Source organism: Cryptotermes secundus, unplaced genomic scaffold (assembly GCF_002891405.2).
Source record: "Cryptotermes secundus unplaced genomic scaffold, Csec_1.0 scaffold1491, whole genome shotgun sequence".
Taxonomy (NCBI): Eukaryota; Metazoa; Arthropoda; class Insecta; order Blattodea; family Kalotermitidae; genus Cryptotermes; species Cryptotermes secundus.
Window position 1 is genome coordinate 395,506 of NW_019745109.1, and position 21,600 is coordinate 417,105.

A 21,600-nucleotide genomic window follows, 5' to 3' on the forward strand; every position below is an offset into this window, starting at 1 on the left:
CATATAAACATACATACATACATACATACATGTGCACAAATAATATAAACAAGGCCTGTCATCACTTTAGACTTTACTGATCAGAGAGTCCCTTGCTTTTTTAACAAATCCTTTACAGTGCTACACACACATATATATTACAAACAGTGCTGTCAGTAGCATCTCCATACAGCAGACTGTGCCAATCCATTTGTCCATGGCCACATTCTGCTTGCGGTGAGATGGCTTGTTTGTTTACTCTTTCAGACAGTCTAAAAACAGATTCACAAACTCAGATACCATAATTTAAATAAAGACACCTTACAATTAATAAATTATATTTTGTTACATGTAATATGCTTGTTAATTCCTTGTACCGAGGCTATCTATTCTCTTCTTCTGTTTGGGGCTGCCAATAATGCTCTGTTTTTTTAACTCATACCTAAAGGCAATAGCTTTCACGGTTTAGAAATATATACTCCAATCAGGTGCGGTGTTTTTAAATTATACAATTAAGTCTATAGAGAATGACCTTAAAAGTGTCCAATAAAAGAGTCCTGTGCATGGATTATTATTAATCTGATTAACGGTCTTTGTAAAAAAACGCGACTTTCTTTGCTTTCTTAAATTATTTTACAGGATTGAAATTTTGAAAATGGTGCCTTTACTAACTTACTCATGGAGCTTACTGGAGGAGCCACCAATTCTGCAGCTACTCAAGAATTTCCCAGCATTTTATGGAACCCGAGGGTTGCCTTATTATTGTAAAATTTTGTTCGAGAAACAATTTTAAAAAGTCATGCATAAAACTGACCTTCAAATTGAGGCCACAAATTTTATTTTTCCAACATTGCCGCCGCGTTTACTGCCACCTATCTCACAGGAGATCAACTAAGATAGCTGGAGGCTTATCGATTAGGATGAAATGATTTCCTGTGTCACGAACGTCACGAACAGACATGTTTAGCGGATCAGCGACCTCTTTGAGTGTGCTGGTCTCCCGTTCACGAAACTCGTAAATTAAACGCCTACGAGACATTGATCGACATGATCGACATTGATAGGCAGGTCATCTTAATGCAACAGGTAGGCTGTATAGCTGTCATTCTGACTTATGGTCCATCATCATTCATCATTTCCGTACCGTTCCTCACGTTTTCCACGTGGTTCGTTCATTCAGACTCACATCAGATCATCGAAAAATGCGGGAGCACGATAGCTTGCGGTATTAGGATGTTATGGTATGGTAGGTATGGTAACAGGATAGGTGTGTGCCGGAAGATGGGCATGAATTTTAATTGCATTCCAATGTGAAACTTGAGCTTATAGTCTACTTTCAACAATGACGTTACGACGTCGATTGACATCGACTACTGGTTTATTTCAATGGGGCCTACATATTTCGTAGAATATTAATTGCTGAAGATAACGGACGGCTTCTATAAGGCACAGTATAAATCCCTGCCGTTTTCGTGAATGTTTAAGAATTGCTGTTTATTTTTAGAAAACTTAAAATTACTCGTAAATATCAGAGAAACCAACAGGTAAACATATAAAGTAACCGAAGTGACCTTAAGTTTCCCAGAACTCTGTGAAATATGATAAACCTCAGTACCACATGATGAATTGTTCTTGAGTAGGATGCTAAAAACTGTTTTTTGAATATTTCCAACAAATTTGGGGGGAGGGGGTGGCATATTCAAACTAAACATTTTTGTGGTTTCAAGTGTCTAAAACTTTCCAAGGGAAAGAAAATTTGGTAGAAGTAGGTTCAAAGGTAAGGGAGTGAATACAGCATTTTCATCATTGATTTATTTGCATTGAAAGCAATATGAATATTAACACCCTTAAAGCCAATGTATAATTCATTATACTCATGAAACTAACAGTATCCATTTTATTTACAATGTTAGTGGTCTTGTAATTGTACTACTTATTGTGTAAAAGATCTTGTTGATAGATAGTAAACTGTATTTTCATTTAGATGTTTGCCAAATATATTTCATTTATCTAGAATCTGGACAGTGGCCCCACAAAATACTACCATGATAGATTACCGTCATCTGAGATGTAATGCATTGTGTTTTGGTAGATAGCTATCAACGTTCTGGATGAAGGTGCTGCTTCCATTGTCATTGTGTCTCATTCTTCTTCCTGAAGATAGAGGCAGTAAGTTCCTCTTAAATGTTAATACCTGTTTACCAAACTACATAGCTTCACATCCCAGAAGATAATAATCTTCATAGTCACCCAGTGAGAATCACATATCTTACCACCATGATACAAAGTCACGGTCATAAACTCTTAGAACCATAAGAAATCCATGATCTTCCACAGTTTCACCAGGTGACTGAATGACTAGTGTCTTTAAGACACCATAACCGCCTCCTAAAAGAAGACTTCTTTCAACATGCATGTTTGGAAATTTTCTTCTGCTTCATCAGCAAGAACAGCCCATATGGGATTTACTGGCTGGCCCATGTCCAGTCAGATTCAAACTTTCTGACAACTCAACTCCCTGTGGTCCATCCTGTTGCATCACAGCATCCACAAGGAACCTGTAAAATATGGTGTTTTAAAATTTATAAATTGAAGTAAGAGGAAGCAGCGTGTGGTGTCTGTTGGATAGGAGACTGCACCTATGTAAGAATTTCATTCTACAGAGTTTCTAAAAGATGGGGACTTCATCCTGTGGTAATTTTATTTCATGGCACTGTAGAAATTTAGATTATGTAGTGTCAAATAATAGGACGATGCTGAATAAAGAATTTGGAAGAAAATGTTTATGGCTTAGTCGAGGTACCATTCCATCATTTGCCTGAAGGGACTAAGAAAAGTCAAGATATTTGAGCATAGTCAAGACTCAAACCAACCTCTTCATGGATACAAGTCTGTAATACTGTTACTACACCAACCTACTCAGCGACAGCAGCTTCAGTTCTTCTGGCATGCTTTTACTACTTTTGGAATCTGGGCAACATAAATAATTAATTCCAAATTATTTCTCATAGACTCAGTGATGATACCCAGTGGGTTTACACTCATTTGGCCTAACCTGTTAAAAATTTGGTAACATGAAAAATTGGTCATTAAAAATCTTTAGAAGCCTAAAGGTAGAGTGAAATTGGAACAGTAATATACAGTTATTAAATAGATGGGTTATTGACACAGGTAATATACATATACAGTGCGTACAATCAAGTGCGCGCTGCGGCTGCAATTTGNGTTAGTGTTTCAGTCCTTCAGTGCAACATGTGAGCTTTCTACAGAAACTATGGGGTTTATTGCTGGGAAGTCTTACTACTGTAAATATTTGTTTCTGTTTTTGTGTTCTGCTGAAGCACAGGATTTTTTTGTCCAATCTGAAGTACCAGATTTGTCAGTTGGGCCATTGATGAATGTGGATTGGATACTTAATTTATGGCTGCTCATTATACTGACTGGACTCAGTATTATGTGCCATGGGTTTTGTGAAATGTGAGTGAAATTTTGTTTTTGTTTTTGTCACAACAGCCCAGAAAGTATAATTACTTGAAATAGACATGTAACAGCCTGAACAGTTGCATCATTGTTGTAAAATGTGCCATCTCTCTGCCAGTGTTTGGTTGCAGAAAAGTCCATATTATAAGTATCAATTAAACAATAATATACTTAAAGAAACCTTCCAGTCAGGTATCATCATTTGACTTTGACTGTATATGGAGGCCTGAGAAACTTAAGTGTATAAACTGATAATTAACCAGTTAATGAGATGCTACATTTTGGGATCCATCCAGTCAGGAGGAAAGTTTCCCAGTGGAGTGAATAATTAAGAGTGAATGGCTTTGTGCTGATATTATTATTTGAAAATGAAAATGAGGTAATTGTGGTGATTTATTACCCTGCCATAAACAAATTAGCCAGTTTTTGCTGTTAAGTGACAAAACAGTAAATACTACAATATTTATACTTTAATTTTACAGCAATGCGATGCTCTTTGTGACTGAGCTGGTGTCTATGTTTTATTGTACCAAAGAGTGTTATGAGCTAACAGTGCTAATCCAACAGTAAAATGACAGTGCAGTATAACTAGCTTTCTCAGTGCTAGGCTTATGAAGTTTAACTGAACACTTAGTTAAAGAAGCCAGAAAAGTAGTGACAGTAGTTGTTAGTTAAGCAGGAACCACAAGGGCCTTCAGCTTAGTGAACGGCATGGTCAACATTATGAATGTTTCTTATCTCTTGATAGTGAACCTTTTAAGAGACATTTTTATGGATTTTGGTGCAAGACTGTTCATCAAAGTACAGTCAAAGTGTAGATATCACAAAGCTGTTGATAACAGAATTAGAAAATGAAACCAGCGTATGTAGAACACTAAGTGACCACCTGGAATCTCGTTTTACTTCACACTTTGTGTATGTGGTAAGAACAAGAATTTAATAGGAATTGATTAATGTATTTTACAATTTCTGCTTTTTTATGAATGATTAGTTTTATTAAAGGAACATTCTCAGTTTAGTAGATTATGGAATACCAATTACATGTTTAGCCACCTCAAAAGTACTTCCCTTTTCTATGACTCAGTCTGTGGGTCATGAGGCCGCCTGACGTGGGTCACATAGTTAAAGTAAATGTTTATATGTAAGATTTGAGGCTTAAATGTTTATATGTTGGAAAAATCAGAAAACTTGTCTGTTAGACTAAAATTCAACTTGTGGTGCATTTATAACTGTGACACAGTTATGTTCAGGTGCATAATGGTGCTTTTAAGTACTGCTGAGTTCAAATTGCTGTTAAGTGTTTTTTAAAATGGTCAGGACTGAAGTGAACTTGTTGGTAATAAATTGGGGTGACACCACTTTACACATTCCCAAATTCTGATATGCTATAAATACATTTAGATGTGTGTTTGATCACTGGAAAATTTCTCATTTGAAATAATTTCTCACTTCATGGAATCATTCACCATAAGACCATCTTTTGCTGATGTTTCTGTCCAGCCAATGAAATTGTGTTCCTTGTAAAGATCCTCAATTTCCATTTGATGAACTTGCCTGTATGGTAAATCACACTGCAAAGGAGAGAAGAAAGAGATTTTAGAACATGCCAACTGTGACAACATGGCCGTGTTCACAGGTCACAACCTAATATTATTGAGGTGCATACTTTGTAAAAGTTCATGAAGTTATTATATAATGAGGAGGATGTGGCTGTCTGCCTGCATACTTCACTTCTAAAACTGCTGAATGGATTTCAACCAAATTTCTTACTGGATTCTGCAGTGAAAGTTGCTAGTAAATTTAATATTGGTTTTTATAGTGCACTTTGAAGTACTTCAAAATTTTCTGTAACATTTATGATTCTGTTTACTTTGTTGTCACAGAAACAAATGGGTGTGAGTTAGTTTAATAGCTAGTTATCTGAGTTACCAAATTTGTTTATCAGAATGGCATGGGCACATAGTACTTATAAGTTCTAAAACAAACAACATATTAATAATAACTCTCTAAGGTCACTTATAATATGAAATATATGGAGCTTTATTTATACATGTCTTACCTTGTTTGCCAGGAGTATACAAGGAATGGGTCTGCCATCTGGAAGAGTACATTTTGAGTCAACATCTCTTTTCCATTTTTGTGTGTTTATGAAAGAGTTTTTGTTGGTCAAATCAAACATGATGATGCAACCATGAGAATCTTTGTAGTATACTCTTGTCATCCATGTAAATCTTTCTTGACCTGTCAGTAAAAGCAATAACTCAGAACTTGAAAAGATAATAGTATTCTTGCTCAGAACTGTTATATGGAAAAACATACACCAGAATTTCTGTAAGGGGAAGAAATATGACTCAGAATTCACTGTTACATATGTGACCTGTTTAATTTCAGTGCCAGTGTCGTGTTCATGTTACAGAATTTGAAGAATCAAAGACAATAGCAACAGTAAAACGGCTTGATTTTACCATCCACTATAGAATTTCTGGTCTGAGAATTATATGATCATTTTTTGAAATCTATTATGATTATAATTTTTAAAAAATATCTTGGATTTTGCATGTTATTATGTAACATGAAAGTGAATTCAGAGAACATTTGTGATTTAGAAACTTTTCATGCGAAACAAATTATATCTTACTTTAAGAATAGAGTGTTGTTCTTATGCTAATAACATTGAAACATATGGCAGAATATTAGTTTCAAGAATGTGTTCACTTATGCACATTAGGAACATTCCACCTCCATCTTCAGTATACCCTAAAGGTGGAGGCATGAGGTTCCTCTGAAGCGTTGGTAGCTATCTACCAGTCTGCATGATGTCACACCCCAAAGGACCATAATCTTGATATTTTGAGTTCCAAAGACCGCTCTTTTTTTTAATTGATTAGGCAAGTGGCTAAACCCAGTACTAAGTGAAGAAGTGACTTTTCCAATTAACTTCTTCCCTAAATCACGTCTTGCAGACACATTGGAAGCAGAACAAGAGACTGAATCTCTGCTCTCTCCTTTTGTGTGTAAGATGTGACAAGTTTTATTCTATTGCTCAGAAGAATGTTGCCTAAACTTTGCATCTCACCAATCAAAATTCCCAGTTCTTAACTGATTGTTAAAACTCCTGGTAGGGAACTGACACAAAACATCAGACTATTATCCCATGGCCACAGACATAGAAGGGTCAATGGCAAAAACTGTAACACTGTGCCCCATGTTAAACTGCCAAGGCATAAAGAAACATTACTCAGATATAATAGTTCAAAAGTTTATAGTTAATTAAGAAATTCTCTGCTGCTAAGAAAATTCATAACTGTGTTCACAAAACCTGTCATCATACCCTGTCATGAAGCAATTAAATGCAGTTTGTCCCCTCACACCAAGTTTTCCTAAGTTCTGTTTAATATTATCCTCCATTCAATGTCTCAGTCTCTCTTTAAGTTTCCTGACCAAAATTTTGTATCGGTTTCTGATACCTTTCATGCGAGCATGATGTTTTCCAGAGGAAGGTTGTACAAGACAACTATGCAGATTTGAGTCAACATTAAGAAAGTTGAAGAATAAAGGAGGAAGGAAATTTAAACTAAAAGAAATGGATAGAAACTGCTGAGCTTACCTTTTCTTATTACAGCTTATATTTCAGTCCCGTGGGACAATTTTTTCCCATGAAAGTATCTATAACAGAGTTGTAGAAGTCTTGGAATGCTTTGCATGCCTTAACGAATTCTTTTCATCTGTCATTAGTGTTAACTTAGTGAATATTTCCTTAGTCTGCATGCTCTGTAGGGATGCATGGGCCCTCTTCAAAGCAGAAAATGACTGCATGACAGACATACTGGTTGTTGGAATGGTTAATAATGCGGCAGATAATTTTGTAATTTGTGGTGATGCCATACTGAGATTTGAAGTGATCAAAAATTTCAGCAGGTTTGATACATTACATAGGAAAAATTTATCCAGCAAATCATTAATGGATTGGTCGGTTTTCAGAAAAAGAGACCTAAAATACAGTCCATATGATTCCAGTAGCAACTCATACATTTTTCAGGGTAGTGTTTAAAGTTTTCAAGGTCTGGAAGTGAAACAGACTTCAGTTCGAGACTTTCAGAGAATCAAATGTCCTAGTGTCATTTATAGTGTTGCTTATTTCACAGTACATCTGACAGTTCTATATTCTTTATCCTCCTATGAGCAGCTCTCACTTTTAGGCCACTCTTTTCAAAACTATTGCCTCTCTGTGTTAAAACGTTCTTCCACTTTTATGGAACTGTAATTGATAGATGTCATTACATTTGCTTTGCTTAATTTTTGAAAAGTTTTTTAGCTTGTGACAGTACTCCTGAAAATACATTCAAGTAAAAATTGAAGCCAAAATCTCGAAAAATATCATGGTATTCTAAAGCAGAAGTGCTTGTTTTAATGCCCCGCTGCTGCTTGCAAGCAGCTGAATTGAGTCATCATTCCTAGATTACTTCTTTTGGCTTATTTTGGACTTCACCCATCGTCCGGTATATAAAAGAAAAAACCACGACGTTTCGGAGACTGGATCTGTCTCCGTCTTCAGGTGGATAGGGAATGTTAAACCTACTCAGTTGGGCCCCTTAGAAAGAACTAGTCTCAATCACTGGACCCAAGGGGCCCAACTGAGTAGGTTTAACCTTCCCTATCCACCTGAAGACGGAGACAGATCCAGTCTCCGAAACGTCGTGGTTTTTTGTCTTTTATATACCGGACGATGGGTGAAGTCCAAAAGAAGTACAGTATACACCATCATCAGAATCCTTTCAAGTCCATTCCTAGATTAGTTAACATGATAGCTTGAAATGTCAGGCACTCCCTTTCCTCTCAAGCCTGTGCTATAATGTGACTCTTGATTGAGCCTATGCTGTCAAAGAGCTAGCATAAGTCTAGAGGAACTGGTTAACAACTCCTGCAGTGGGCTGGCTGGGGGTGGAACGATTTCTCCTGTCAATATTTGGAGTACCACTGAACCAAGAAAGTGGCACTTTTAATTTTATTTTTAAAAGTGTAAACTTGTGTAACACAGTTAATACGAATGTTCTGCCACTGACCTTAATGATTTTCAGTGAAGCTCCTCATTATGTAATTGTCTCCATGATAATACTTCCTGTTTTTAGGTCCGAACATTCTCCTCAACATTATGTTCTCAAATTCTCAATGTATATTCTTTCCCTAGTGTCAGAGATGGAGTTTCACACCCACACAGATAAAATGAAAGTTTTGTAAATTTTAAATTTCAGGTTGTTTTGGTAGGAAATTGGAAGGCAGAAGATTTGCAGGTGAGTGGTAGCATACATTCTGCGGATTTAATCTACTCTTTGTTTCCTTCTGAACATTTTCGCTATACAGAAATGGTAACATATATTTAATTAATTCCTTCAACTATCAGGTTACCATAAAATAATTCATAAGATGCCATGTTATATGAATTAGTTAATCAGGCTTCAGTACAAATTACGAATAAGAGTGCTGTATCTGTGATAAGAACATTAATATTTCATGTTAATATTCATAATATAAAACACTTACCTGCGATATCCCAGAGCTGTAATCTGATACTTTGTGTCTCAGACACTTTGATAATCTTCAGTGCAAAATCAACACCCACTGTCCCTTTATAATCATTCTTGAATGTATTCTGAATGTAACGTTGAACAAATGATGTCTTTCCAACAGTAGGATCTCCTATGATAATGATCTTGTAAAGTTTCTGGGGTGTAACATTGTATTCTGAAAAGAATGGCCATTATGGTTTTGGACTTGACTGTCATCAGATTTTGAGGCATATGAAGGCAAGACAAAGGGTTTGCTTGACTGCAAGCCAGTTTATTAATTCATGGTGTGGTGTCATTCTTTAAAAGCTGACAGTTGGTGAATAAATTCCCTTGCTTTTTGTAGGACACTAAGCTTCATTATTGTGTGAACAAGGACTCAAACACTGGACATAATCCTGATCCATTTGAATCCAGCTCACTCTCATACAATTTTTTCTTGAGACACATATTGTTGTTATCATCATTATCGTTTTCAGCATATTTATTGTGATGACTTATTCAATTAACTACTCTTAAGTATCTAATTTTTGGTGATGATACCAAAGGTTACAGTGCCATTAAATCTTCTGAATATTGCAGTACAGTGTAGTCTGACATTGATTCTGTATGGTGTCAACGCACTGCTATTTATGTGGTGCTGAGCATCACTAAACCCAGAATTATATCCTTCTCAAGAAAAACTAATGACTGATCTACGAGTATAAACTTTGTCAATCGTCTGTCACCTGTAGTGACTCTATTAACAATTTAGAAGTATTTCATGATTCTGAAATTCATTTCCATAATCTTGTTAACTGTGTTTATTTTCACTGCATTAAGTTCAAGAACATGTATTCTTCTTTAGGCTGGGGGCCAAGTTTCATATTTTATGAAGGGAGGTTCATACCTTTAGCGACCAGTTCACAGCTCTGAGCTTCACGGTGACCAGTGCACTGCTGGCTGTGAGGCACATACAAATTTTTCCAATGAATTACTATGCCTGATGGCCAATAACGTTTGGAATGAAGGGGATTTATTAACTTTGTGGACTGCTTGATGGCATTATGTTTCATGGTGAGCAGTGCAGATCATGCATGCGAATTTATATATGATTTGTCAGCAGTGGGTGGCAGTTATCAGCTCCATTAGCCATTTGTTCTCAGTTACAATTCAGAAGCAGAGCAACATGTGTTTCCTTATGACACCTATGTGAAATACAGATATACTAGAAAATGTTGGCAAAATTTAGAACAACAGGTAAAATAGCAGTTTGTATATTTTATTAATACTTATTTTTTTTTTAAATAGGATACCAGGAGGCAATGGATTATGAAGTCTATGGAAGCAAAACCAATTGTACATATAGTCTATACAAAAATTTCCTTGCATGCTGTTTCAGTAAATAAAGATAGCAAGCACAATAGATCACTGTAGGTCGCAGTGCAAGGGCCGAGAAGGCCCACCCCTTATACATTCATTCATTCAACTAAAGATAACATTAGTTCCAAATTGACATTTCAGCTGTAAGACATGCAGTTGAATGGAGTAACAGGGTGAATTGGAAGTGATGAATATTCTGTTTTAAATTTTGACCATTTCCCATGTGAAATATTATTAGCAAATAGAGTTATATAAGTTACCATTACCAATACAGTAAACCCTGCCTATAATGGAATTATATATTTCAATTTCAGGTGGACATCCATTTAACAGAGATAATTCCTTCTTTTTGTAAGAAATATATTCCAAGTATTTATGACTCAAATCGCAATTTAGAAACCTCATTTCAGGTTATGGATTTGTATGAAAGCTAAAGTTATTCATATAACAGGCCGTGAAGACCCACGGGATAGTGGGACATCAAGGCTCCCACATTTTCTAGACAGTTGACTCACAAATGGCAGTAAGGTTGTCATCCTTACACGCCGGACACCCTTTGCTCCCAGGAAGATTCCTGGTACTCATTTCTGTTAGAGGCTGAGTCGACTCCAGGGCCTATTGTGGCTGGAAGGATTAGGTCAACTGAAAAATCCAATGACCTTATCAGGAATCAAACCCACAACCATCCTATTTAACAGTGTGGTCAGTAACTCAGGCTATATAGCACTGAATGGTTGGATGATAGTGAATAATTAACTGGAAAGGATGTCAAATGGATTGTGATTTAATTTAGTTTACTATTGAAGCATTTGGGCAAAGGGACTGAGGAAAATCACAAAAAAGCGACCTTCAGATTGATGTTCAAAACAAGATTTGAACTGAGCACCTCCAAATTCCATGAACTGGGAAAAATTATTTTCTCTTAAATTCTTGTTTTTCGATGTCATGCCCATGTTACAGAGTTTCCATTCATTAGATGTAGTTTTGCATTACTTTTCACTCGGTGACCCCATTACTGGAAAAATTTTCGAATAAAGGCAGGTTTCCATTTGAACTAGGTTTTCTTTTGGCCAGGACTTACTCTACTATAGTTACAGCAGCTGGTTTATTGTTCCTCTTAACACTCCCTCCATATGCACATATTACTTATATACTCACGTGTCTCCATTGCAGGATGAAGTTGAGTCTTATTTTCTGGATCACTGCCCTCCTCTGGTTCTTTGTTCTCTACAGTTCACTTCTGTTTCTTCCTAATGCAGTTCACTTCTGTTTCTTCCTAGTGCAGCGTCTTTTTGATTAGTTTCTCCCAGACAAGGCGAAAATATAAGCTGAGCCTCCTCAGACGTGTCAAATCATGCATCACAGGCCAAGGGCAGGAAGAAGCCATACAACTTTCATTGAACCACAATGTGTAATACAACCCTCCAGCCAAGGCTAGCAGTAGCCAAGGTGTTTCTATACATATAACAAGCTGTATTTATTTGATACTGTTCTTAGTGTTGTTGATGAAGAATCATTTGCAAAATTATGCATTCTAATGAATATGAATGTGCTTGTGTTCGTGTGTAACGTATCCTTATTTTTAAAAAACACATTACGTTAAATTACCATTGTATTATGCACAAATTGCGTTTCTATACATCTTCCTAACTTGTGTAGGTGACAAAGAGTTTTCTTTTGTGTGAAATTAAACAGCTATATGTGTGGTAAATCTTTATTTCACAGCATTTAGAAAACTCCATTTAAATCCCATAATTCAGTATGCATAACATATATATTATAGAATACATTCTACATTTTAAAATTCTAAGTAAGTATTCCTAGGCATTTTTCCTCCATGAGCTACCAATAGTAAGCTTCCCAAGCCATTTTCCAAGTTTACCTCAAACAAAGAGTCAGAATCTCACAGAATGTAATATCTGATGTTCATAATTTTTCCCTGTGGGCCCTCAGTGTTTATACCTGTCACCAGTCATATACATCTCCATTTTCTATTTCAAGCATTGTATATGGTATGCTGTGCAATGGTATACTTCAACATAAAAAAATCTGAATTACAGAATTGTACTCTGCAAACTTTGACTTCAGCATTTGAGAGCACGTTTACTTTCAGAAGTGAGAAAATGGCTTTAAATTTTCTTTTTATTGTGATATCACATTGTTGCACACATAGTTTGGACATGTTGCAGCATTTGTTGCACTGTCTTATGTGTCACTCAAGCATTGATAATAACTAACTCACTTCATGGAGCTGAGCCCTTCTTGAGAAGCTACCAGTTGTGCAGCTACTCAAGAACTTCCCAACATTTTATGGATCCTGAAGGTTCATTACCATGTTGACAAGAGCCCTACACTAGTCCCTACCACCTAATCCTGTCTCTCTAAGATCTATTTTAATATTATCCACCCACCTATGTCTTGGTCTTCCTAGTGATCTCTTTCCTTCTGGATTTCCCACCAATGTTCTATATGCATTCATCTTCTTCCCTATTCATGCTACATGCCCTGCCCATCTCATCCTCCTTGACTTTATCATTCTAATTGTACTCGGTAAAGTGTACAAGTTATGAAGATCCTCAATATGCAGTTTTCTCCAACTTCCTGTCACTTCATCCCTCTTTGGTCCAAATATTGTTCTCAGCACACAGTTCTTAATACCCTCAGCCTATGTTCCTTCCTTAATGTCAGAGACCAAGTTTCACACCCATACACAACCACAGGCAAAACTACAGTTTTGTATAATCTGGTTTTTATGTTTTAAGGCAACAGACAAGATAAAAGCTTCTGGACTGAATGGTAGTAAGAATTATCTGAATTCAGTCTCCTCTGTAATTTACTCCTGAATCAAAACTTGATTTGTTACTGTCATTCCCAGATATGTGAATTGGCCACATTTTCAAAGGATCTGTTACTTATCTATATGTCATGATTTTGGCTTGCATTCTGGTGATGAGACAGCGACATGTACTTAGTTCTCTCTCCATTTACTTCTAGATCAACCACCTTTTTAGTGTCAAAGTTTTTATGGTTTTGTTTATGGTATCTCTGTTATCTCCCAATAGATTCACATCATCAGCATAGATCAGTAGCTGGTGTGTCCCCTTTCAATTTCAGCCCCACCTGCTTTTCCTGGACCTTCATAATGACATATTCTGAAGCAAAATTGAAAGCAGTAGTGATAAAGAATCTCTTGTTTTAGAAAATTTTGGATAGGAAAATTATCAGACAAATGTTTACCCATTCAGTTATTTTATTATTTCGGCCACATTATTATGTTCAGTATTGAACTTGGAAACCTGAGTATGTTTATTGCTTTTCATGTGTTATTAAATGCAATCTTAATCTCATTAACAAGAGTGTATTTCAGATTCCTGAGTTTTATCATACTATTGAAATTCAAATATAAATAGAAACTTCAGTATTATTGCTTATTATACATGATTTATTTCACAGTAATGTAACCAAAAGCTATGTTCTGTGTAGCTGTCAAGTGTAAATTGTGAGCAAAGTTATGAAGTTGAATGAAAGTATCTCTGATGGAAACAGAATTTTCTTCCAAGTTCACCCACCTTCAGCTTTCCTAAATGCAAGTATTCTGTGCATGTTATAGTTTACAGTGTCCATTTCATTTCAGTAGGGCGGTGTTGGATTGATGTAAATGAAATGTCCATACTTTGTGGGCAGTAGTGAGAAACTTTCTCCTGATGGATATGAGTGACATCAAACTGAGTTCAAAAAAGAGAAAAAAAAAATGGAAAAGAGCCTCTGTAGTACAAGAGATCATGGTTGAAAAATTATTTGTAGCTGCTCTTGTGAACTAGTTGGCCCGGTTTGTTGTGTAAGGGGGGAGGAGATATTCATACACAGAGGCTGGTGATATGATAGGGTACCTCCTTATAGACCTTGCTATGGGCGCTTATGGGTGCGATTTTGCATCAATACACTTGCAGCTGAATTTAGAAGCAGCATTTGTGCTTTCATGATATCATGACTGCTACTTAGCCAGGCAATAACATTGAGGTGCCAAGGGCTGATGCCTGTAAATAGAGAAGTTGACCCTCCATCCAAGAGAAATTTAACACTTTGCTTTGCACTCCATGGTGGTTAGTGCACTTTAATGTAAGAGTAGTTGAGAGTCCCCTTACAGATTTTTCTCAATGTTGGCAGGAGTTTGATGGCATCGCTGTGGAGAATCACACTTGACCATTTTAGCCAGCTGGAACAAGGAGGTCCTGTGTGGACACTCGCTTTTGGGTGAGTTTTTTGCAAATTGAAAATCTTGAATTTGTATTTTGCTTGGCTAATGCACGCGCATGAACTGAGTTAATGTCTAGTGTGTAGTAAGCAATGCTGCCAATGTTGGTAAATGTATTGTGCTTGAGAAAACATTTTACATGGTGAAGGACGCTATTTGTCGTGAAGTGAGCAAGGAGCATGCAGGAATTCCTCAGGTGCCCCTTACATGTCACCTGTGAGAAGCTCAACTTCTTACCAAGGAAGGAGCGCGCAAGATCATTTCCCTTCACATGGCTATTGTGCACCAATCATGAGGTGGCCCAATGGTGAAGGTCATTCTTCTGTGAGGGGAACATTACTGATTTTGGAAACAACAGTGCGAGGGGCAACAGCATGGTGCAAATTGTAGGAGAATTGTAATTTGTGATTGTTGGCAGCGCTGGAGGGGCATCAGTGGATTGCTGTCTAAGCTGCCAAAGGATGTGATGGGTCTGGGCTTAACAAGGAGGATCCAGGAGGGGGCCCCCTCCTTCTCTTCTGCATCCCACCTACGGGGCGTGCATGTCACTGGGTGCTAGCAGTGAGGAGTCTTTGAAGCAAAGGTGTGTTGTCTCGGAAGCACTGAGTTTTGAAATTTCCGTAGCAATGGAGATTTATATTGTGATCTTCTGCGCCAGGACACTGTGTGGCTTGACAGGTGGGTATATCAGCCTGAGTTATGTTACTCTGAAATGCTGGGCATCCTCCTAGAGGACTACATGATACCCTAACCCACAAAGGTGAAATAATGGTCCTTCTTGTTCACTCCTTGGCTTGAGGGCTGTGTAAGAACCCAAACTACCTTTATGACAGATGCTCATTCTTCTTTCCTATTTGTCTTATACCTTTTTTTGATATCAATCCAGTTTAAAATGTACAAATATTGCATTACCTTTGAGCAAAGTTCAAAATTAATTTTGTTTTTGTTCTTGTAGTTTAATGGCACTCAGCATACAAGAGCTGTGCGATGTTGAGTATAAATTATTTTATAAGTTGAGTTATTATGAGCTTCATAAGAAATTCCCGAGAGATCGATAATCACTCTTATTGATATCCAAAATGGCAGTTTGTTCAGTGGTTAATGGTGATATGCAAGTTTTCGTCAATGATAGTGAAACAAGTGAGGTAATGAGTGCTTGTTGTCGTAAGTTTAAAATAGAACTCAGATCAGCACAAAAAATTATTGAACTGCTACAAGAAGAGATAAACACGCCAAATCATACGTAAGTACAGACTTGTGTTACTTCCACAGCCCAAACTTANAAAAAAAAAAAAAAAAAAACTAAAACAAAAAAACTAAAAAAAACTGGGTTCTTGTGTTCGTGAATCTCCGCTGGAACATCTGGCTAACCTGACTTACGTTTTTTCATGGTTTTTCACAGTACCACCAGGCAAATGTTGATTGGACTTAGTATCCCTATTCAGGTGACAAGCACCAAGACTTTTGAATACATTATTTACTAATCATTAGCCATTTGATATAACATAGTTTCTCGTACGAAGTGTATTGTGAAATCATGAAAGGAAATGTGGTGCAGGAGCAGTTTTGAATGTTATTAATAATCGGACACAACTTTCAGCGCCAGGAGGGATACTGTCCAACATCAAGACTGAGCCCAATGACAGCGAACTGGAGCTTCATATAGCCCTCAAGAAAGCATGGAGACTGAAGCTGCAGGAGGCTGTTACAGAATCAAAGAGCAGTGTAGAAAAGGTACATCACATCAGCAGATTTCCTTTTTAATCCTTCTCACAAATGTTTGCCTGTAGTTGGGGTCATTTCTCTTCAGAGATATTGGGTTTTCGGACTTTATTGATCGTCCTGGTTTTTAAGATAACTAAGAAAAACACGATGTTTCAGAAACTGGGTCTGTTTCTGTCCTCAGGTGAGGGAAAACACCTATTCTGTTGGGTCCCTTAGAAAGAGCTAGCCTCAATCACTGGACCTGATTGAGGCTAGATCTTTCTAAGGGACCAAACAGAATAGGTGTTTTCCCTCACCTGAGGACGGAAACGGATCCAGTTTCTGAAACTTCGTGTTTTTCTTAGTTATCTTAAAACCCAGGATGATGGATAAAGTCCAAAAACCCAATATCTCTGTGTGTTATACACCATGGTCATAATCCTATAGTAACTACTTGTCATTTCTCTTGTTCAGTCAAGGCCATCTTCCCCTTACCTGCCTCTCTGCTTTTTCTCTCTGAGACAAGAGAGGAGCAGCGCTATTGATAGGTGGTGGGAGGTGATGAAATTGTCCCTAGCTACAGAATCCTGTGCCATGTTTAGTTCCTACACAGTATCTCCATATGTTCCAGTTATAAAATGTTGCACAGAACTTTGTAGTAAAGTTCATTATGATGTTTCCTCCTTGGTTACTGTACAAAACCAATTTACCATAGAGAAACTATATTGTAATTTTACCTGAGGGCTATTAAATTGTTACTCTCACAGTTTGTTGTGGTGGGGCTCAAACAAGTAAATCATATCTTAACATTTAGGTAATATCATCATCCTTTCTTACTGTGCTACAGACTGAAAGGTCATGGGTTCGATTCCCAGTTAGGTAATTGGATTTTTAGATTGACTGATTCCTTCCAGTCACACTATGACCCTGGGGTCAGCACAGCCTCTAACAGAAATGAGTACCAGGGATATTCTTGGGGGGTAAAGGGCGGCCAGTGTGTAAGGCTGACAACCTCACCGCCATCTGTGAACTTACTGTCGGGAAATTATGCGAGTCTCGACGTCTTGCATCCCTATGAGCCTCCACGGCCTGTTACAGGGAGAGCTCTACCTTTTTTTATACTATCATCCTTTCTTGTATTGTGGATATTGAGACCTGTTATGGCTTCCTGTTAAATAGGCACCAGGGGCTGTTTCCTTGGGTGTGGGAGTGGCATGGAGCTGGCCACTCACCTCCATCAAGAGCATAAGTAATTAAGCATAGGGACAGCTTTGCACATATGGATACTACAAACAGAATGCTGTATAGCTACATAATTTGACTGTTTGTGATTTGTGATGTTTGTAGGTGGCAGAGTCAGTACTGGAGAGACTCAGAAGGAAATATGGAAGGTGGTTCCATTGTGCTGAATGCTACTGCAGAATTCTGCTGTACGTTGGGTGACGTCCCCATTTATGGTTTGGCTGGCAACAGGGATGAGGACGCTCAGGAACTACTTGTGAGTGCAGTATAACCATCTGCAGCTAAATGTACACTTGGCAAGGCACTTTGATTTAGGATGTGTCAAGACTAGATAGAGTCCATTGCCCATCTACAGTTATTTACTGCAGCTGCAATAGAATTAGAATGTATTTTAATTACAGTTGAATTCCATGATAATGGATATATAAATTACTGAACTGGAAACATCCAACAGAAATCCTAGAAATGAAAGCACTCGTTATACAATAAGAATGTGATAGTTGAGATGGTAGAACCTTTTTCTTCCTCTTCTTGACAAGTGGTACCTTCTGGAATAAAATGCCATATAATGTGATAAGGTCCATATGCATTTTGAAGAAATGTCAGTTGACTTACAGGGTGTTACTTCCCAGAAGACAGTGCCTTTCTTAATCTTCTCCACAAGAATCTCAAATCCAGTCTTTTTTTCCCATCTTTTATTTCTTTTTTCTCCCTGTGCCATGTGCATGATACAAGGGTAGAAAACACACTGCTAGGAATTATATGTGAAATTGAAATAGGGATGAATAAATAGCTCAGAACAGAAATAAATGAAAAACCAGTAGCTTTTGTAATTTTATTCATTGCAAAATACATTGTATGTTAATCCTCAGAGTATCCTCATGCAAACTCAGAATTAGTTTGGCAGGTGTACATTGCTTGGCAGAATGAGAGTATGTTTCTAATAGATCTGTAACTTTAAAGCATGCTATGATATTAAAAAGATATTTTGGCAAAGAAGTTTCAAGATGATCAGTATAGTCAGAAGAATTCTGTCTTCTGGTGTATCATCTGAATTTCCAGGGGAACATGTCACCTGCTTCTTCAGGGTCAAAGAATAAACGAAACAAGAAGCCAACATGAAGCAGGTAGGAAGCTTGGCTTTGTTACCTGCCAGTGCTGGTTTCTTACTTGATTTATTCTTCAACCCTGAAGATGGAGGTGACATGTTTCTGCAAAATGTCTGATGACTTTCGACAGACCACAAGGCATTATATTCAAGATGACAGAACTCTTCAAAACCACTGCTGTCAGAAGCTCCACTCCTACACAGTGTAGTCAGCACTTTACAGTGCGGTAATTTTTTATACAGTGGTTGGTGGGTAAGCAGTTCAGATTTCAGACTAGCTCAAGGTAACTTTGAATTGGTAATTTTTGGACTGCATTTGCATTCTGCTAATCTCATACAAAATTTATATTACAGGAATTTGAGAGGCAAATGATTGAAGAGAAGAAACGTCAGGAAGAAGGCAAACGTGGAGCTTGGAATGAAGTTGAGATTTGTGAGTCATTAGCAGATTCTTTATGTGCAACATAGGCCTATTCAAATTAAGAGATATTGACACTTTAGTATTGGTTTTAATTGTGCGTTTATATTTTAAGTATTTCATAAATGGTGTACCATATTTAATCATATACTGCAGTTTTGTTATTACTATTTACTATTACTATTCAATATTAGTTGCTGTAGGATAGTTGGTTGAGGCACTATGTATGCTACAAGTTGAAAGGTCATAGGTTTCATGCCTGATGAGGTCATTAAAAATTACAATTGGTCTAATCCTTCTAGCCGCACTATGGCCCTAGGGTCGACTCAGCCTCTACAGAAATGAGTACCAGGAATTTTCATGGGGGTAAAATGTGGCTGGTGCGTAAGGCTGACAACCTCACCACCATCGATGAGCCGATTGTCTAGAAAATGTGGGAGCCTTAATGTCTTACAACCCTATGGACCTCCACGGTCTGTTACAGGGATAGCTTGGCGCATAAGGCTGACAGCCTCAGCGCCATCTGTGAGCCGACTGTCTAGAAAATATGGGAGTCTCAACATCGCACAACCCTATGGACCACCACAGTCTGTTACAGGGATAACTTTACTTTTTTTTTTACTGTATAGTGTCTTGGTATGTAACGAATGTCACTCATGAAGAATGCCGTCTTCTGGGATGTGGGACTATATAGATATTGTGTAAACCGATGTTTTGGAGGAATGTATCACCTCTATCTTCAGGGTATAAAAATTCAGAAGCAAGGAACTAGCGTGAGCAGGTGGCTGCAGACTAAGTCACCTCTAAGTTGTCCTGTAGCTGTCAAGTCCTCTCTGCAGCAGGCCTTAGGGAAGAGAGTTGTCATGGGCACAAGGATTGGCCACTTGCTTTGATTATGGAGTACAGTAGGAGATTCTGAAGGGTAAAGAATATCTGAGCTTTGAATACTTTGTCATCCCCTCTATAACTGGATTGCAAGTCTTGTCTTATCTCTCGGGATTGAGCCACTTGAGCATTAGGGAGGTGTACATGATGGTCAGGACAGGACGAAGTAAGCAAGCAAGACTAATTAAGGAATTTAATATACAGCATTGCTTTATCTCTTTCAGAGATGATGAAAAGTTTGGGCGTTGCGAGCGCTACAGTGGTCTGACCTCAGACTTCAAAGAAAAGGAGGGCTACAAACCAAATGTTAAACTCGACTACATAGATGATGATGGACACGTATTTAATGCAAAGGAGGCTTTCAGGTTAGCACAGATAATAGCATATCTGTTTTTAAGATAGGTCACACTGTGGAGGGTAGCCTGTCAAATGGTAGTACATTCTTTAGAGCAGAAAAAGTTGTGACAGTAATTGCCATTAAAAAAAAATTCCAAGGAGGAAGCAGTTTTACAGTGGAAACAGACAAAATGATGGGACTACTGTGTTTATCATCCATGTGCGCCATCCTCACGATAATGTGTGAACCAACATGAATTTATGTGAAACTCTGTATTTTCATCGTGCCACTCACATGTTCTTTTAGTTGTCTACCATCAGCCATATTAACGTGGTGACTGAGCTGGAAGCAACACTAGAGCCACTTAAATTAGGTCCTTAAGAAAGAGGTCCTGGGGTAAGCTGTTATACCCATTCAGAAGGTTCTGAGTTCGCTCCCCACTCGCATCTGTGTACAGATTTTTGTGCTCACAGATAATGCCTTCACATCTACCGTAGTTCGAGCTTCAGAAATACAAAGGATANNNNCCCCCCCCAATGTGTTAGAGCCCATGTTAAATTGTAGCGTCCTTCTGCTGACCAGCACTATCATGATTACCCTGTCATGGGTGGTGAGATTATTGTCTTCCATCTCAGATATATACGTATTTGTTTTGACTTCCTTTTCTCCCATTCTGTATGTGACAGTTTGTAACTAGCCAACATATTGTGACATTTGAGTGTAAATACTTTGTACTTGATATAGTTTGTTGTGTATGCATAGAATGTGGCAGAATGGTTCATTTTGTAGATAGGTTGCATTAATTAGGAAGAAACATGCCTCAAAATTATTACTATCCCATTGTACTTTTATTAAAATATTTTATGTTAATCATTTCAATCCCTATGACTTTAAATGTGCTGTAGCATGCCCATTTCTGGTTATTGGCTGTATTAGTAAGTTGTGTTAGAAAACGGAATGTTACATATTTTTATTATTTCACAAAATAACAGATTGAAGTATATATGGATCATACCCTTTTTTCTGTCTGAAACTTCAGGATGAAAGGATTTTACGTGTTACTTGGAAACATGACCACATTCTGTAAGATCCTAAAATACAGTGACTTTAATGTTGTCTCTATTTCTAATTTCAGATACCTGTCTCATGAATTTCATGGAAAGGTACCTGGCAAAAATAAAGTGGAGAAACGAATGAAGAAAACTGAACAGGAGGGAGTGAGTATCAGTCCAGATCTGGTCATGAGCTCTTATTTCTAATACAAGC

At 37.5% G+C, this 21,600-nt stretch overlaps 1 protein-coding gene and 1 long non-coding RNA gene across 3 annotated transcripts; one reads left to right on the plus strand and one right to left on the minus strand.

The window, feature by feature from the left end:
- Positions 1-915: 915 nt before the first annotated feature.
- On the plus strand, positions 916-21,594 carry LOC111875038. Of its 2 annotated transcripts, XR_004514160.1 has the most exons (9): positions 916-1,065; positions 8,712-8,750; positions 14,553-14,639; positions 15,059-15,223; positions 16,241-16,374; positions 17,692-17,842; positions 19,049-19,127; positions 20,222-20,362; positions 21,470-21,594. It is a non-coding gene; the product is annotated as an uncharacterized LOC111875038 (long non-coding RNA). The 2 variants fall into 2 exon arrangements; XR_002844656.2 differs by lacking the exons at positions 916-1,065; positions 8,712-8,750; positions 14,553-14,639; positions 15,059-15,223 and adding an exon at positions 15,235-15,318.
- On the minus strand, positions 3,219-11,930 carry LOC111875037 (ras-related protein Rab-7L1). The gene is made up of 4 exons (XM_033755704.1): positions 11,544-11,930; positions 9,001-9,201; positions 5,519-5,700; positions 3,219-5,030 (listed from the first exon to the last, which is right to left on the minus strand). Exons 1-4 carry the CDS (start codon positions 11,551-11,553, stop codon positions 4,905-4,907), a joined length of 519 nt encoding a protein of 172 aa, XP_033611595.1. The 5' UTR covers positions 11,554-11,930; the 3' UTR covers positions 3,219-4,904.
- Positions 21,595-21,600: the final 6 nt, after the last annotated feature.